Source organism: Exophiala mesophila (assembly GCF_000836275.1).
Source record: "Exophiala mesophila strain CBS 40295 unplaced genomic scaffold supercont1.6, whole genome shotgun sequence".
In the NCBI taxonomy this organism is placed as follows: Eukaryota; Fungi; Ascomycota; class Eurotiomycetes; order Chaetothyriales; family Herpotrichiellaceae; genus Exophiala; species Exophiala mesophila.
In genome coordinates, this window is record NW_015622509.1 from 1,997,972 (window position 1) to 2,014,259 (window position 16,288).

General features: G+C 49.3%; 6 protein-coding genes across 6 annotated transcripts; 3 read left to right on the top strand and 3 right to left on the bottom strand.

Moving 5' to 3' along the window:
• Window positions 1–1,910: 1,910 nt before the first annotated feature.
• PV10_08600 (uncharacterized protein) lies at window positions 1,911–3,110 on the top strand (the record flags this gene model as incomplete). The annotated part of the gene is made up of 1 exon (XM_016373639.1): window positions 1,911–3,110. One exon carries the CDS (start codon window positions 1,911–1,913, stop codon window positions 3,108–3,110), a length of 1,200 nt encoding a protein of 399 aa, XP_016220550.1.
• A 402-nt stretch (window positions 3,111–3,512) lies between these two features.
• PV10_08601 (uncharacterized protein) lies at window positions 3,513–4,150 on the bottom strand (the record flags this gene model as incomplete). The annotated part of the gene is made up of 3 exons (XM_016373640.1): window positions 3,513–3,632; window positions 3,680–4,062; window positions 4,114–4,150. The coding sequence occupies 3 exons, from the start codon at window positions 4,148–4,150 to the stop codon at window positions 3,513–3,515; spliced, it is 540 nt and encodes a 179-aa protein (XP_016220551.1).
• Window positions 4,151–4,925: 775 nt separating this feature from the next.
• PV10_08602 (uncharacterized protein) lies at window positions 4,926–6,861 on the top strand (the record flags this gene model as incomplete). The annotated part of the gene is made up of 9 exons (XM_016373641.1): window positions 4,926–5,059; window positions 5,112–5,205; window positions 5,253–5,377; window positions 5,443–5,633; window positions 5,694–5,767; window positions 5,820–6,122; window positions 6,180–6,310; window positions 6,367–6,601; window positions 6,658–6,861. 9 exons carry the CDS (start codon window positions 4,926–4,928, stop codon window positions 6,859–6,861), a joined length of 1,491 nt encoding a protein of 496 aa, XP_016220552.1.
• A 3,632-nt stretch (window positions 6,862–10,493) lies between these two features.
• Window positions 10,494–11,942, top strand: PV10_08603 (uncharacterized protein). The gene has a single exon (XM_016373642.1). It carries the CDS (start codon window positions 10,697–10,699, stop codon window positions 11,708–11,710), a length of 1,014 nt encoding a protein of 337 aa, XP_016220553.1. The 5' UTR covers window positions 10,494–10,696; the 3' UTR covers window positions 11,711–11,942.
• Window positions 11,943–12,024: 82 nt separating this feature from the next.
• Window positions 12,025–13,437, bottom strand: PV10_08604 (uncharacterized protein; the record flags this gene model as incomplete). The annotated part of the gene is made up of 1 exon (XM_016373643.1): window positions 12,025–13,437. One exon carries the CDS (start codon window positions 13,435–13,437, stop codon window positions 12,025–12,027), a length of 1,413 nt encoding a protein of 470 aa, XP_016220554.1.
• A 409-nt stretch (window positions 13,438–13,846) lies between these two features.
• Window positions 13,847–15,460, bottom strand: PV10_08605 (uncharacterized protein; the record flags this gene model as incomplete). Its single annotated transcript, XM_016373644.1, has 1 exon — window positions 13,847–15,460. The coding sequence occupies one exon, from the start codon at window positions 15,458–15,460 to the stop codon at window positions 13,847–13,849; it is 1,614 nt and encodes a 537-aa protein (XP_016220555.1).
• Between the last annotated feature and the right edge of the window lie 828 nt (window positions 15,461–16,288).

The following is a 16,288-nucleotide window of genomic DNA, read 5'->3' on the forward strand; positions in this document are numbered from 1 at the left end:
AGGCCACGGCTTGACGCCCCCTTATTTGTCCATGGCTAAACGCTCAGAGAGCTCGTTCCAATCTTCGAACGCCAAGTCGAACGCGAAACAATCAGAAAATCCTAGACACGCACATAGAAGGCCATGGCATGCGTGCATGTCTCGTGACCCCAATCGCTTGATGGCGTTGATCAGCCGTGCCACTTTCCAGGCTAGGTAGCATACTTCGTCCTGATTGCTCACATGGCAAAGAACAAAGTACAGTTCTTCAGGATACAGTGTATTCTTCCTCTGTCGGTCAAGCAGCTCTGCCTCGAGCGCCTGAGAGAACGACTCAGTCCAGACCAGAACCTCTTCTAGAAACATTGCTGCAAAGAACACGAGACAGCCAAGCCTCGCATTACGCCATTTGTTGATTGAATATGCATCTTTCTTATACGGTGCTGTTGAGAGGATAGTTGTGATAGGCTCGTCTAGAATAGCCGCCGGTTTGCCCAAGATCTGCAGGCCACCACGAGCCGTGGATCTGACTTTGTCGAGAAAGCCACGCAATTCTTGATTCTGGGTATCTTGACCATGATCGCTGTCCACATTCTGTCCGATAGAAGTCTCCACGCCGTTCAAAACAACGCCTTCCAACCAGAAGAACAGAGTATAAAGGTTCTGATTCATTCGAAACCGCTCAATCCCACCATTGATGTTGATCATTTCGCGGAGGGCATTCCAATGGCAATGGACCACTTCATTTGCGTTCCGAAACGCTTGATAGTTGGCCAGTAAGGCAACTGCAAGCATCGTGTTGCAAGGCGGAGCCTTGGGTGACCGTGACAACTGGTCTGCAACATCTCGGAGGGCAAGGCTTTCGAGCTCCACTGGATCTAGAGGTGGTGGCTCGCCATTTTCGTCAGAATAATTCGATGCAACCACGGCCAGAAAGGCACTGTAAGTCGCGGTCGTCTCACAATATGCCCGATACAGATCATGCGCGACCTGTGACCCTCCACCATACTGCAAGTAGTAATGAAACAGCATTGCTTCCGGGGCTTCACCCTTGGCACTCTCTATGGGAGGAGAGCGAATATCGGCAACGACGGAGGCTGCCTCGTGTCTAGAACAGACCGAACCATCGCGAGAAGATGCGGGGATACTTGTTGATTCCGAGCGTGGTGGGCTCTTTTCGCGATGTCCTCTGCGCGATGTGGGCGCTCGACGGCTGGCGTCATTCTTCTGAGATCCATTGGTGGGGATCCATATCCGGAATGCGGGAGCCGAATTGTACACTCTGTCTGAGGCCTTTCCTGGCCCCTCCTTTCGTCGTTGCTTGCGTAGCTGATGCTGCCGCCTGACCACATGAACCCTTATTGCCTCTCGTTCCGCTCGACCCCGTGCATCGCCGGAGATGAATGTCAGAGGTTGGGTGTCAGGTAGAACTGCAGTCTGGGCCATTGCAGACATGAGTTTACATCCTGTTACTCAAAAAGGACCTCAATACCCATTTCAGGAGCAAGAAGTCGAGATTTGATTTCGAATCAAGCATCACGATAACCCCGCCCAGCCGCCAAGAGAGCCGAGGGGGCCTGATAGACCTGACTCTGTACTCGTACACTTATCTCGGTGGCTAAACTTTCGGACATATTTTAATTCAACCAAAGAGCGTGAAGAATGTCCTTGGTGATGGTGGAGAACTTGTTACCCAGAACGGTAAAAGCACTCCCGTTTGGGTATAGTTATTCTTCACGAACAGCATCACAATATACTCCTGGTACCCTCAAAGTTATGAAGTTATGAAGATATGCAACTGTCAGATATCGACTTGTGAAGACGACTATTTTCATATATTTGGGCTACTTCCTTCACTACGAGAACAAGGTCTCAATCATTTCTGAACTGATATCATTCGCGGCAGGAACTCATTACTTCAAGCTTACACCATGCTCCAACTCAGCCCCGACCCTGGCTTTCATTTTGAGCTGCTTCGCATGCTCGCAACAACAAGAACACAAGGTTCAGACGTGGCCGAAATCTTGAACGTCTGTGAGCGTATCATACCTGGAGATTTTGAAAGCTGGTACAACGAATTCGATGCCTTGGCCAACTGGGTAGAGTCTACGGTCAGTGAAGACCGTGACTATGACCGAGCCACCCTCCGAGATGCTTATCTCCGAGTTTCACGATACCGCTTCGCCTCCTCCTTCTATCTTATAGGAGATGTCAAAGACGAAAGGAACTGGACTACGTGGAGAGAATGGACGAAATACTTCGACAAGGCTGGACAATTGATGGATATTCCCCTCGAACGCCATTCCATTGATACGGGCGATTTCTCTATTCCCTTGATCCTAGCCCGTTGTTCTTTGGATGACACTCCTCGTCCAATTCTTATTCTCGGCAATGGCTTAGATGGATCTATCGAGGAAATGCTACACTTCCATGGCCTGGCCGCCTTGGAAAGAGGATATCACGTCTTACTCTACGAAGGTCCAGGGCAGACCACTGTGATTCGCGACCAGCGCAAGGGATTCATCCATGACTGGGAAAGAGTTATCACGCCAATCGTTGACTGGTTGTATCCCAAGAACTTCGTTCGAAGAGACGCTATTGGCCTCATGGGCGTTTCTCTCGGCGGATATCTAGCTGTGAGGGCAGCAGCTTTCGAGCACCGACTCGCTGCAGTGATACTCATCGACGGCATCTTTGACGTGTCCTCTTCTGTGAAGGCCATCTTCGGCGAGGAAGCAATGAAGCACGACAACAAAGACATCGACCAGTTCCACAAGGCGCTTGAAGCTCGGGGTCGGGAAAATACAACAGCCCTGTGGTTGGCCAATCAAATCAAGTGGACCTTCAACACCGATTCCGCACATGAAGCTCTTCAACAAGTCAAGAAGATGACTCTTGAAGGAATTCTACATCAGGTCAAGTGCCCTGTATTTGTTGCAGACGCAGAGCATGACTCACTTGTGGCATCGAATCAGCCAACATTGGTAGCGGAAGGACTTGGAAAGCGAGCGACATATCGTAAATTCACCAAGAAGGAGTCGGCAGAAGCACACTGTCATCTGGGAGCTTCAGTATTTTCCAACCAGATTTTCTTGGAATGGTTCAAGGATCAGATCAGACTGCCAAACTAGCAGAAATTTTCATAGCTTCAGATCGGTATGGAGTTAGTTATAAAGCCCTCTGCCTTCAATAAAATGTGCCCGTGAAAGGATGGTTGTCTTTATAAGGTCCAGTGTACCTCTGAAGAAGAGTCTAAGATTCGTTCGTTCTTGCACTTGATTTGTTAGGATGCCAGACCGGGAGATATTTCGAGGAGATGTAAATGGCAGGGTACAAACTGAAATCAATACCTACTATATACTAGTCCCGTGGCGGGTTGAGATGAAGCAATTTAGTCGAAGCATGAATGTGTACAGTCACAGTAGCAACAACATCCATTTTATTGAACGAGAGCTATGGACTTCTTTTCCACTATTCATGGGAAGACCTTCTAAATTCCCTCCCTAGTACGATCTATACACAGAGCAAACCATCTAGGAACTCGGAAAGACAGTAGACTCAAGAACCTCTCCAGTTTTCTCTATAACAGGCTTATCCGATGGGACGAGGATGAATGCCATTACACAGTAATTTGGAGAGGTATTGATCCATTGCTTCTCGAAGTGAGTCAAGGGTCTGCGATGAAAATGGGCCGACTTACATGATTGGTTCCGCGTTGGACGACGACATCACCCTTCTTGAGAGTAGTTTTGTTTCCACCCTCGAGAACAAGTTCCATCTCTCCTTCTATCACAATACCAAAGTCTTCGCTCTGGGTCCGATGCATAATGTTGAATTCGTCTTTCACTGGCCCTTGGGGAGGGAAGTTGATGACACGGCAGATCACACCATCCGGCTCAGTTATGCCAATTGGCTTGCCGTGCAAATTTGTAAAGGGTGCGTTGACTGTTGATGGGATCCCCACGGTCTTCCAGATGGTGGAGTTGCCATAAAAGCCACCTGACTGTGGCTGGCCGTTGCGTGGGTCGAGAGACGTCAAGACAGTGTCGTCCACGAAGATGGCTTTGCCATCAGCATCGTGACCTGCTTCTATTAGAACAGGGTCCTAAGTCATTGGGATTCGACAGGGCATACCTGTCACAACTCTTCTTGTGGTAATGTCGTGCACCATGGTGAATAGCAGCTTAGTGAACTTGGGAAATGTACCGATACAGTTGAAAATTCAAAAGGGTGTAGAGATAACGAAGTCGAAGAAGCATCAATTTGAAAATAATAGAACAAGATAGCAAGACCTCCGGTGGAAGCGCTTGAGTCTATAATGGCCGACGTTCTTATCCTTGGATTAGAAGGCTACATCTCCGTGTATCCACCATGATAACCGGCAAGACCCAACAGTGTCCCGACACTCACCGAGCCGTCATCGACGTACGGCCCCGACGATATCAAACGGCCTTTTTTCTATCTCCCGTCTTGCAAATGCGGTTGAGACCGTTGAGATCAGCATGGATTATGATGTGTATCACGATTAAAATATCACCAGCATCTATTGTCCAATCGGGGTTTATCCAGATGCATCGTAACTACGAGTTGGTTGACAAAATAAGGTTGACACTTTGCTCTTTTCAGCAGTTACATACTGTTTCAGGCATAGTCTGATTAAGGGACTCGAGGTTCTATTTCCCCAGGTTCTTGGTACAAGTCGAGACCGCGCTTAGCGGGAACTTCTAGGCACTCTTGAGCTTTTCCCCTTCTGACAAAGACGACAACTCATGATAACGGCCTGATTCTACTCCGACATCAGTTGAAGCGCAATCTTCTATATATCAACGAGAAGCATCTTTCATGGCTCGACTTCAGAGATTCATCACCCAAGGACTTTTCAGTCTCAAGAGCATCGTCACCTTTGGTTGTTATATCCCCCCAACTTGGAACGGATAACGATCACTATGGCCACCAACCTTGAGCAAGCACAAAGCGTGCACGCCTCTGAAGGCGAGTACGAGAAGACGCCCAACATCATTTCAGAGGAGACTTCTTCTGCAATCAACGATAAGAGGTTGTTACGACGCATTGACGTATGGTCGGTCAAGTCTTGAACCCCCAAAATCTGTGCTATCTAAGCCTTAATGCAGGATATGTCCCATGATGGCGTTTTCAATGTCGCTGCAGTTCCTCGATAAATCAGCTCTACCCGCGGCTTCAATTTTAGGCATTATCGAGGATCTTGTAAGAGGCTCCGACACACTCTGCGGGATTCTGCTGACAAAATCAAGGGTCTTGTTGGGAACCAATACTCATGGTCAAATTCCATCTTTGCCTTTGGCTACCTCTCCTTCACCTTCTTCACGGGATATCTGATGGTCCGACTACCCATTGCTAAGTTGCTGGTTGGAACCTTGTAAGTACATAAGTCAAGCGTGTCCCCTTCCAATGGATGGACGATTTGCTGATATCCATTCCTAGCTTCATATGGGCAGTATTGATTGGATGTCATGCTGCAACGAAGAATTTCACCGGTATCATGGTGGTGCGGTTTTTCCTTGGTGCCGCTGAAGCAGCTGCTATTCCAGGCTTTTCTCTCATGACCGGAATGTGGTACAAAAGAAAGGAACACCCCTTGAGACACGGGTTTTGGTTTCTCGGCACATCTCTCGGTGGGTTCTGCCTCATCATGCTGTACTGAATCTGTGCTGAGCTGATATCTTTGATCTTAGGCATTATGTTGGCTGGACTTCTATCCTTTGGTGTTGCCCATATCGGAACAGATGGAGGATCGGGTCCATGGAGGGTATGGACATCAGACGATGCGATCACACGACCCATTGCTGACTTTGATATAGTGGCTTTTCATTGCATTGGCAATCCTCACTGCAGTCTGGGCTTCTCTAATGCTCTACTTCCTACCTGATACCCCGGGAAATGCAAGATTTCTGTCCGCGGAGCAGAAAATCCGTGCAGTGGAACGCGTCAAGGCTACTAATCAAAGTGTTACAAAGAGCAACCAATTTCACTGGGGCCATTTTCTCGAGGCAGTGCTTGACATCAAAATTTGGCTTATCTTCTTCTTCCTGGTTTGTGTCACAATCTGTAACAGCAGCCTGACGGCATTCTCACAAATTGTCCTTGTTGGTCTTGGATTCAATGTAAGCAACCTAAGGAGACACTTTGGAGGCTTTCACCTAACATTCATCTTTCTGAAGGTCAAACAAGCAAATCTCTTCACCATTGCTACCGGTGGGTTGCACGGTCTCTTTGGCATTACTGCCAGCTGGCTTTGTACCAAATATCGCAACATCCGCGCTCCAGTCTGCATAGTATTATGCACAATCAGGTAGGCAACCTCGTCACAAGTCACAGCCACCACATTCACTGACGCACGGTCAACAGTTTAACGGGAAGTCTTCTCGTCCGCTTTGGCCCAAATCTCGGGAGCAAGCTCTTCGGATTCTTGATTTTCTATGCCTACCCCTGTACAGTGTCTATCGCACTTTCGATCATCGCCTCGAACACCGCTGGGTTCACAAAGAAGAGTGTTGCAACTAGCATGTCTGTCATTGGATACTCCGCTGGCAACATTGTTGGACCATTTGCGTTTCTACCAAGCGAGAAACCTGCTTATCCAGTGAGTTTCGAACAGAGCCAGCCTTGTCGAGCAGAGGTGCTAATAACATTGACTAGACCGGGTTTACCACCACCACCTGTTGCTTTGGGGCAGCAATTATACTGATGTCGCTTCTTATCGTCGCAGTACGAATCGAAAATAGCCGTCGCGATCGTAAATATGGTACCGTTAATGCTGAGATCCGCGAACATGTGGCAAACGAGATCTTGGAGCAGGACCTCACTGATGGAAAGAACACCAACTTTCGATATGTCTACTAGACTGAAAGGTGGGATTCGCAAGAGCGATGTCAGACCTTTGGCCTTCAGATTTTCACCCACTCTACAGCAACGTTGGCCAAGGGGGGCTTACGGTCATCAGTGACCACCAACCAGAGAATTTAAGGTTAATAGTACCGATATGTTAGCCACACAATATACCTCATGTTTTACAACCGTATCTTGTCAACGCGTCAGATGATTTTGTATCATTTCAGAATTAGTTGTACCATTTATTGTTGTATGGCTCTCGGAATCCCACTGTTTCCTTGTGTTCGTTGATGTCCTCCGTCCAAATCCACTACCTGTCCTCGGTGACTTTTAGGCTTAGTACTACCTTTGGACGTGAAAGCCAACGAGACTGATGCAGTCGGTTGACAATCAGAGTATATCTCAACGATCCACATGAGAATCATAGATAACAGGGTGGAGCTCTCTTCAGATGGCAATAGCAAGCACCCCATCGACTGCACCAGGCTTCCAAGTGTCTACCATTGGCTACCTTTCATAACGAAGATCTCGTACCGGGGAAGGTTAGTGGAGCGGGTGACACACTAACCGTGGACCCTGATATCTGATAATGAGGAGGCAGGATAGGCGTCAGGAAACCCCTTTGGGCATGCAATTACCGCTTTGGGAAGTTCTCACACCCCCGTACACACGAGGATGCCATCGCCTTGAATCATCGCACATACTTCTCCTCCCGGCTAATGTCAGTGCTATCAAAGTCAAAGTGGTGTTCTAGGCTGGAGATCGGTGCTTAAAGAATGTCCATGATGGACGGGATGATGAATTCGTCCGGCAGATGACCGGAATTGTTGGCTCGGTGTCTTTTCCAGCACCGAAGAAGTGTTTCCACATTGTCGAACAACCCCCCCAACATTCTGACATCGATATATTCTTTCTCTGTAATCAGCATCCATATTTCACACTCTGCCAAACACACTTTCAACTTTCGTAGAACAATCATGGGAGACGCTGGCATGGGCACCTACTCAATCGAGGAGCACTGGCATTCGAAGCCACGACCTCTGCGAGTTGTGTCCGTAGGAGCAGGTGCCACAGGGCTTTTGGTTGCTTATAAGATGAAAAAGGACTTTGAAAACTACGAGCTCACGATATACGAAAAGTGAGTCCGTCATCAGATCGCAACTCTAGATGTGTCTGGTAACTAACATCACTACTTCAGAAACCCTGAGATTGGAGGAACATGGTTTGAGAATCGATACCCCGGATGTGCATGTGATGTGTAAGTACAATACTCTAGGACTCAATCAAAGCGCTCATGATTCCTGCAGCCCGGCCCACATCTACACTTATTCGTTTGAGCCAAATCCCAACTGGTCAAAGTTCTTCGCTGGCTCGGCAGAGATCAAACAGTACTTCGAAGACTTTGCGACCAAGTATGACCTTAGGGGTCATATCCAATCAAATACCAAGGTGGTGAGCGCAAAATGGGAAGAGCAGACGGGGACATATCGAGTCGAACTTGAGAAAGACGGCGTCATATCTTATGACTGGTGCAACATTCTAATCAATGGAACGGGGAATTTGAACAACTGGAAATGGCCAGACATCCCAGGATTACATACATTTGGTGGGAATTTGGTCCATAGCGCCAACTGGAACAACGAAATTGTCCTCGATGGCAAGACAGTGGCCGTCATCGGGACAGGGTCGTCAGCAATCCAAATCATACCTCAGATACAACCACGTGTGAAGCAACTTGTACCATTCATGCGGTCCACAACTTGGATCTCAGGACCGTGGGCAACAGAAGTCCTTGAAAAGTCCAAGGGAAAATCAGAGGCACCGGGAACCGCAGCCATGTCTCAGTATGAATATACAGAAGAAGACAAGGAGTGGTTTCGATCCCATCCACAGGAGTTCCTGGCTTATCGCAAAGAGCTTGAGACTCTGTTCAATGAGATGTTCGACATGTTCCTGAGGGACTCAGAAGCTTCTGTCAAAGCACAAGCCCATATGCAGGCAGAGATGCTCCGTCGACTAGGACCAGGTCATGAAGAACTCAAAAAACGTCTAATACCGCTATGGCCTCCAGGCTGCCGACGCCTCACTCCGGGAGAAGGATATCTTGAAGCTCTTGTGGCAGAAAACGTCACTCCTGTACACCAGGAAATTGTCGAGATCACACCTGAGGGCCTCGTCGATCAGACAGGGAAGCTTCATAAGGTCGATGCGATTATTTGCGCTACTGGCTTCGATGTCTCGTTCAAGCCTTCGTTCCAAATCCTAGGCATTGACGGTATTAATATGGCAGAGGCATTTGAGCCAGAACCATACTCATATCTAGGCATGACGGTGCCTCAGTTCCCGAACTACTTTACCGTCAACGGCATTCGAGGCAGCTGGGCAGTTGGAACAGCATTGAATTCTATCGAGGCCTGTCTGAACTATGTCTTGACTTGCGTCCACCGAATACAGAATGAGAATATCCGCGCTCTTGAGGTGAAGATGGAACCGATTCGGGAGTTGTACGCTCATATTGATGAGTGGCACAAGAGGTCAGTTTGGGGGGCTGACTGCAAAAGGTGAGTTTCCGGTGGCATATTCCCCTAAAGTGATGAATGTTTGTTGCACAGGTTGTCGAGTTTGGTACTGATACGTCCTTCACCAGCTGGTATCGAAACAATGTCCCAGGAGGCAGACTGTGGATCTGGGGAGGCTCGGTAAGATGACGAACACAAACACAGGTCCAGTGCGAGTGCTTTGCACAAGACTAACATCATTTAGGCACTACACTATATGAAATCAGTGGACTTTGTGCGGTGGGAACATTACGAGTTTCGCTACAACAATCAAAATCGGTGGGCATTCTTAGGCAATGGTCAAGTCGAGGCGGAGATCACGAAGAATCGATCTCAGTTGACTCCATACATCAGAAATTCAGATGATTCATGGCACATAGCGTAAGGAAACCGGAGAAATGTGAAGAACAAGGTCGTGGAGCAGTCATGCAATGTCGGACTGGAAATGATTGACTCTGCGCTACTAACGATCATGAAGGGGTTCGTCTTCTTGAGCGCCGGACTCCATTCTAGATCCAGTCTTTTTCAACCTCAGATGGTTTGCAAAAGTACCATTTACCCGGTCAAATGACTCGAGTGTGGATAATGAAGAACCTATCCTGATGCGAACCATTCCTCTGAGGCCCACTTTTCTAGGCACATCACTCTAGACAAACAGAGTCCGTCACTAGCGACGAATCATTAGGTCAACCGCTGTTAGGAAAGGACTATTCAAGCTACGTATAGCCTCTTCTTGTGAAGTAAGCTTTTAAGATGGCGGACGAACTTTCTTTGAAAACTCTTTGGAGGACTTCGGAAACCTCCGTGCGACAATACTCCCGTTCAAGTGGCCTTTGGGCCCACTCTATATAACTAGGTTCGGACATCAGTATGGCTGCACTAATCAGATCGTCAAGTCGTATAGCCTCGTGGTGGATAGTAGACTCCGAGGACCTCTGTTACTTGATTAGCGGTCTTCATACTTTGAGGGCAAAATGCGACATTTAGGTGGATGGACCCATTCAGGACCCTCAGTTTCCAGAATCAATGTTTTCGTTTTTTCTATAAAGCTGTCCATCCCCAGCCTGTGTTGATTTTAGTCCGTCACTTCTCTCACACCAGAACATCTGCAAGATAGAAGTAACACCGCAACAAAATACCCAAGCACTACACTTCGACACTCAAAGCCAGCAGAAAGCATTATTCGACCAAGACACGAGCATCCCTCTCTGTCTTCCTCCCTCTCTACTTCGACAAAGTAACCACCATCCTTCCTCTCTACATTTTTTAAAGAAGCACCATCCACCAAAATGGCTGGTCACGGATTTATCTGGTTCACTTGTTTCCTCCTTTTGGCCTCCATGCTCTTGGAGGTCAGTCAGGCGCGAGACCTAAAATCCAAGACTGTGGATGGCCTCGAGCAGCTGGAATTGCCCACAAAGACGGTGGCGCCCAGCGTTACATTAACAATCCCATTTCCCGGACATCTGACCGGCGAGCTCACGACTGTTCTCCCTCCCGACGCCTTCACCACAGTTGCCCCCGATGAAGATGTAATCGTGACGGTCGGCCTGCCAGGGCATTTGACGGGCGCGATGACCGTCACCGTGTCCCAGGAGCCGCCAATTCCGACAACATTTTACGTCACACACAAAGCGACCGTCCTCAACAATCCATTTACGTTCACCGCTGCATTTCCATACCCAAGCGTCGCTCCAGGCAAACCCAAAGGCGAGACATACGACTGCAAAGACCAAATCAGGACTGGATGGGAAGATTTCTACACCATGCCGCACACTATCAACAAGTGCTATCCCATCCTATGGCCGACATGTATCCGCGAAGCCAAAGCGGCCTTCGCCAAATTCCGCGACTTTTGTGGCAGCTGGAACAAAACCATGGGTGTCGTTCCTCACAAGAGTTGCCTTATCGACCACTACGTCCCCGATGATGGCGAGGAACGGTATTTCCAAGATCAGTTGACCATGTGGTTGAAGGTCAAGACCTGCTGTTATTCCAATGACAGAGAATTCGACCGCGAAAATGAGTGGTGCAAGATATACCGCATCAAAGATATGGATGAGTGGGAATATTACACTCAGAACTTCGGGGTCTACGGTGTCTACGACGAAGACTTCATCTACAATTTGTCTGAGGAGAACTTTGATCCTTCCACCGGCTGGAGAGAATACTTCGGCTACACCGGCGAGCCGTGGAAATTCCCCGTTGCTGCTCCTTCTCCGGCCCCAACAAGAGGATATAGAACTTCTACAACTTCTACAACTTCTACAACATCGGAGATATCTATGAGATCAAAAGGTTAGGAAATGTTATGGAGTTGGAATATTGGATTAGAGTCTATGAGTTCTGATTTTAGCACGCAGGGGATGACCGAGAGCATAGGCATTCAGGAGTTGGAACGTTGGACAGAGTCTATGGGTTCTGAGTATAGCAAGCAGCAAGCACGCAAGCACGCACGCACAGGCATGGATGGATGGACGCATGTATAGTTAGTATTGTATCATTCCTGACAGACTGATATTCTTCAAAATTGACACTATTCTGTAACGACCACTGGTCCTGTTCTAAATGTGTTATGTGTGCATCTGAGAATCATTCTCGCCAATCTTAAAACACATCATACTTTTCTCTTGCCCCCTCGACTCAATCTGATTCTCGCGACCATGACGAATCCCGCTGCGGCGAGTGCCATGGCAGCCGCGTAGAAGATTGCCGGGCGATAAGGAGCCACTGAGGTATGAATCGGCGACTGACCGGGCGCGCCAACACCAGAAGCTTGAAGCAGATACCCAGCAATGGGGACTCCCAATAAATAGCCACCGGTCCAGCCTGTGGTGGCCATTCCCATAGCAACTGCTTGTCCACTGCTATGACCATAGCCGATATTGACGGAGGTGCTGGCCACGACGACGGGGTAGATGGTGAAAAACGCACCGTTGGCTAGACCATTCAACATAGCAAAGGTAAGCAGCGGTGCCAGCGATTCTGAAACAGGCCAGATGGCAAAACAGGTGATGGCGTTCACGAGCATCGACAGCAGAAGCATGTTGACGGGACCGGTGTAGTCACTCAGCCAGCCAGACACGAATCTCCCCACGGCGGTGCACGCGTTGAACCCGGCCACTATTGCCGCCCCTGTACTGGGTGTCATTCCCAGAGACTCGGCGACCAAGGGGAGAAAGAATGGCGGGACGAACATGCAGAAAACGCCAATGGCACCAGCCAAAAACACCGAGGTGAATGCCAGGTTTCGAAACATGGACAGGTCGAGGAAGGGAGCGTGGCCGATGGGGACTCTTTCGCGGATAAACCATGCTGCGGGCAAGCCGGTGGCGAGGGCCAACAAGCCTATTATGCGAAAAGTCCAAGGAATACCGACATGTCTGATGAGAGCTTCGATCGCTATACTCAGCACGGCGGCTCCCACACCGCCTCCGAACTTGACCAGTCCGCTGGCGAGACCTAGCCTTGCAGAGAAGTAGTGCGTCGGAAGCACGTTGGACACTGAATAGCAAAGAGACGCCCCGAATCCAAACAGCACACCAGAACAGCCGAACAAGCCACCGACATTCGATGTGGTGAAACTCGAGGTGAAAGCTCCTGTAGCCAGTAGCGCCACTCCCAAAATCGAGGTCAGTCGTGCTCCCAGGATACGCATCAGTCGAACTCCAAAGAGACCAAAGGCGACGATGTTGGCAAGGCCCAAACTACCGACAAAGGACACGGTCGAGGTTGGTGTGGTGGCTAGATCGGATCGGAGGAGCGCCGCTTGTAATACACCCCATGATCCAAGAGTGCCGTTGAACCAGAAGGTCAGGATCGAGCATGATGCGACAACGAACCACCCGTACCCGCCTTCTGGGATTGTCGTGGCGATATTGGCCTGGGGTCCATCTTCAGAACCAGCGGTGCTGCGGGATTCTCGTCTGCTCGTAACTGGTGAGGGACTTGGGAGTCTGGCTGTCGTCGTTGTTGTTCTGTCGTGAGAAGGCGGGATTGACACCAACTCAGTCACACTTGTGGTCGACATAGTATGTGTACTTGTTTTCTACACAAACTCCTGGCCTTGTAGAGACATGTTCGTCGTCGATGAATCACAAAAAAGACTGTGCCTCGAGTCGTGGGGTTGTATGTGGGCCCGCTTTTAGATCGTATAAGGTAATTCGAACCATCATGATTTGCCGACGTCGGATTTTGGCGTGAAAACTCAATAGCCGCGGAAATGACCGCATCATGATGTCAAATTGGTTATGGGTATGGATCCTCCAAGCTTCTCGAAAGGCGCTGGCGTGATGAGGCGTTCGAAGCTGGGATATCCGAGAGGCTGGAAGTTCGGGATCTTAATTTCGTGTGGTGGTTAGTCAACCACTACTGCGGCGCCAGGAGATCAACTCCGAACCACCAGGCGTGATTCAGGCACCCGCTGCAGTATAACATCGTCAGGCGTTCAAATTCATGTTCTGGTCGTAAAATGGATCGTCAGCAGAAGGGTAGAAGCTTTCCATTGCAATGTCCTCGTCTTCTGGTGGTGCGTGGTGCTGTAACATGGGAAAGGATATGCCCTTGCTGTCGATCGAGTCTGCGGCTTTCAACAGCGCGCCGACAGCGGATTCGAGAATGCCACTGGCGATTTCGAGGAATTCGGCACTCTTGTTGGACACGCGTAATGTCCAACGATATTCTTGTAGTCGTCGCTGGTAGAATTCTGCTTCTTCTTGTGTGACTGAGCTTACGAAACAGAGACCGGCAAATGTGCCAATGAGGGCAAAGTTGAATTTAGAGGCAAAGTACCAGAAGGATTGAAGATGTTCGGGTTTGAGTCGATTGAAGAAGTCCATGGCACTGATCAACCGGGCTTTTGCAGCCGATCGACAGATTTGGATCATGTAAGGGTCGGTGTTGTGGTCGAGAGACCGAATCACTCTTCGATGTAGTGTGATTTCGGTGGCGAAGTAAGCGAGGTGTAGATATCCCACTGAGCTCAGCTTGCCAACTCGTGTTGCATCCATTCGTAAAGCTTCAGGCATATCGGCATACCACGAGCGGAGTTTCAACTGAATCGGCTTGGCTCTTTCGAGAATAGCTTTTGTTGTGTCATAGGAATTTTTGACCTCATTCTCTGCTTTCAACGAGTATAGTGCTTCTAAGACTTCTGCAAGCATTTTGGTGAGCGTGATCATGGCGCTGAACAAGGTGCGACCCTTTTCCACCTCGGTGCTACCATCCTCGCCGTCTTCATCGGCGGCGCTCTCTGGGAAATCACTGCTGATGACGGGGTGTACGGCCCAATTGGTCATCGAGATGTGAGGCGGTCGTCCATAGATGAGTGCTGACCAGGTGTCTTGCATGAATAATGCCCATGCCAGCCGTTTGCGGAGGCCTTTCTCCCATGCAGGGACGCGCCAATTGGAACAGTCGAGATGTAATCCCAGGTCTTGGCCGATAGCGACCAATTGAGAAGTTAGTTGCCAGCCTTGGTTGCTATTGGGTCTCTGAAGTAGCAGCAATCCCGCTTGCACTGTAGACAATTTGGCGCGGTAGGATACATCCTGCAAGGTTCTGTAGGCAATATCTTCGAGTTCGGCGACGTCTGGCTTGTTCAATTTGGCCAATTCCGAGCTATACGACCACCAGTTCAGAGCCAAGATGTAGACGGCAGCCAGTAATGGTGGAGAGAATTCGCGATGAGTCCTGGCATATTTCTCCAGGTAGACTTTTTTGTGGAGGATGGGGAAACTGGGATGGACGATTCTAAAGTACAACCGAATCAAAGCCTCACCATGGGGAGCGACGATGCGTTCGATGTTGTCGAGCTCTTCGACCTCCCTGAAATGGTTGGGAGAATCGGCGTCGGCATATTGATGAAAGAACTCATTAGGTCCAACTTTACGAAAGGAGCCCTGGTCGGCAGGGCTTTCGCCTTTGATGTCGTCGTAGAGTCGGAGATCAAGTAAGGCAAAGTCGTGTTCATCCGTGGGGCCAATGTACTTTGCGTAACGATGGTTTTGTAAACTGGCCATGGTCAGACCATGGACACAGGTGAGGAAAGGCATGATAAGGATAAAGGAACAAGTCGGTGCATCTTACCCAAGAGTCTTCTTCAATAAAGACTCGCCCTGCAGGTTGGCATAATCATCGACTCCAGGACCAGTACGCAGGGAATCGGCGGATTCTCTCCGTGGGGCTGCATAGCCATTGCCATCGGAACCTCTGTTATCTATTTAGCTTGATGATAAAGGAAATGCTTGGGACGGGTGTGGGCGGGCCACGACAGGAGGCATAACTTACGAACGTCTTTGCCGAGCTAAGCCAGCAGCCGGACCCATACTCGAATCAGCGAGTGAACTCTGGTTCGTCGGCTTGCGTCGCCTGGGAGCTGCATCTTCGACAAAGGTGCAAGACTGTTTATGGAACTGACACATGACGCAACTTGAGGCATCGGATTCGATGACGCAGCGGCTTTTGCGACGTCGACACTGTTGGCGGATTAGTCTCGTCCTCCCAGGACACCTAAATCGAGAGGGAGGGAGGGAAAAATTACCGCATCGCAAGGCCTGTCTGGGCGAGAGGTTGGGGTCGAAGTGCCACGAGAATTTGATAGCGGCATGTCGCCCAGGCTGGAGTTCCTAGAGCCTGAATGAAGAGCGTCTGGAATGGGATCGGCTTGAAAGGCACGCGACATGGCCACGGACATTGTTTATTACGGGGTAATCAACAGCTGGTCCCTTTTATTGGCAACGAGAAAAGGAGCATTGTCAGTCGAGGGTAAGTTGCTTTTGAGCCTGGGAGGGATGAGGATAAGCTTGCAGGCATTGGTAGGTTGCTAAGGATGAGTAGTGATTGTCGATGGTCAGGTATCTTGGGTTATCTCAGTGCTGCAA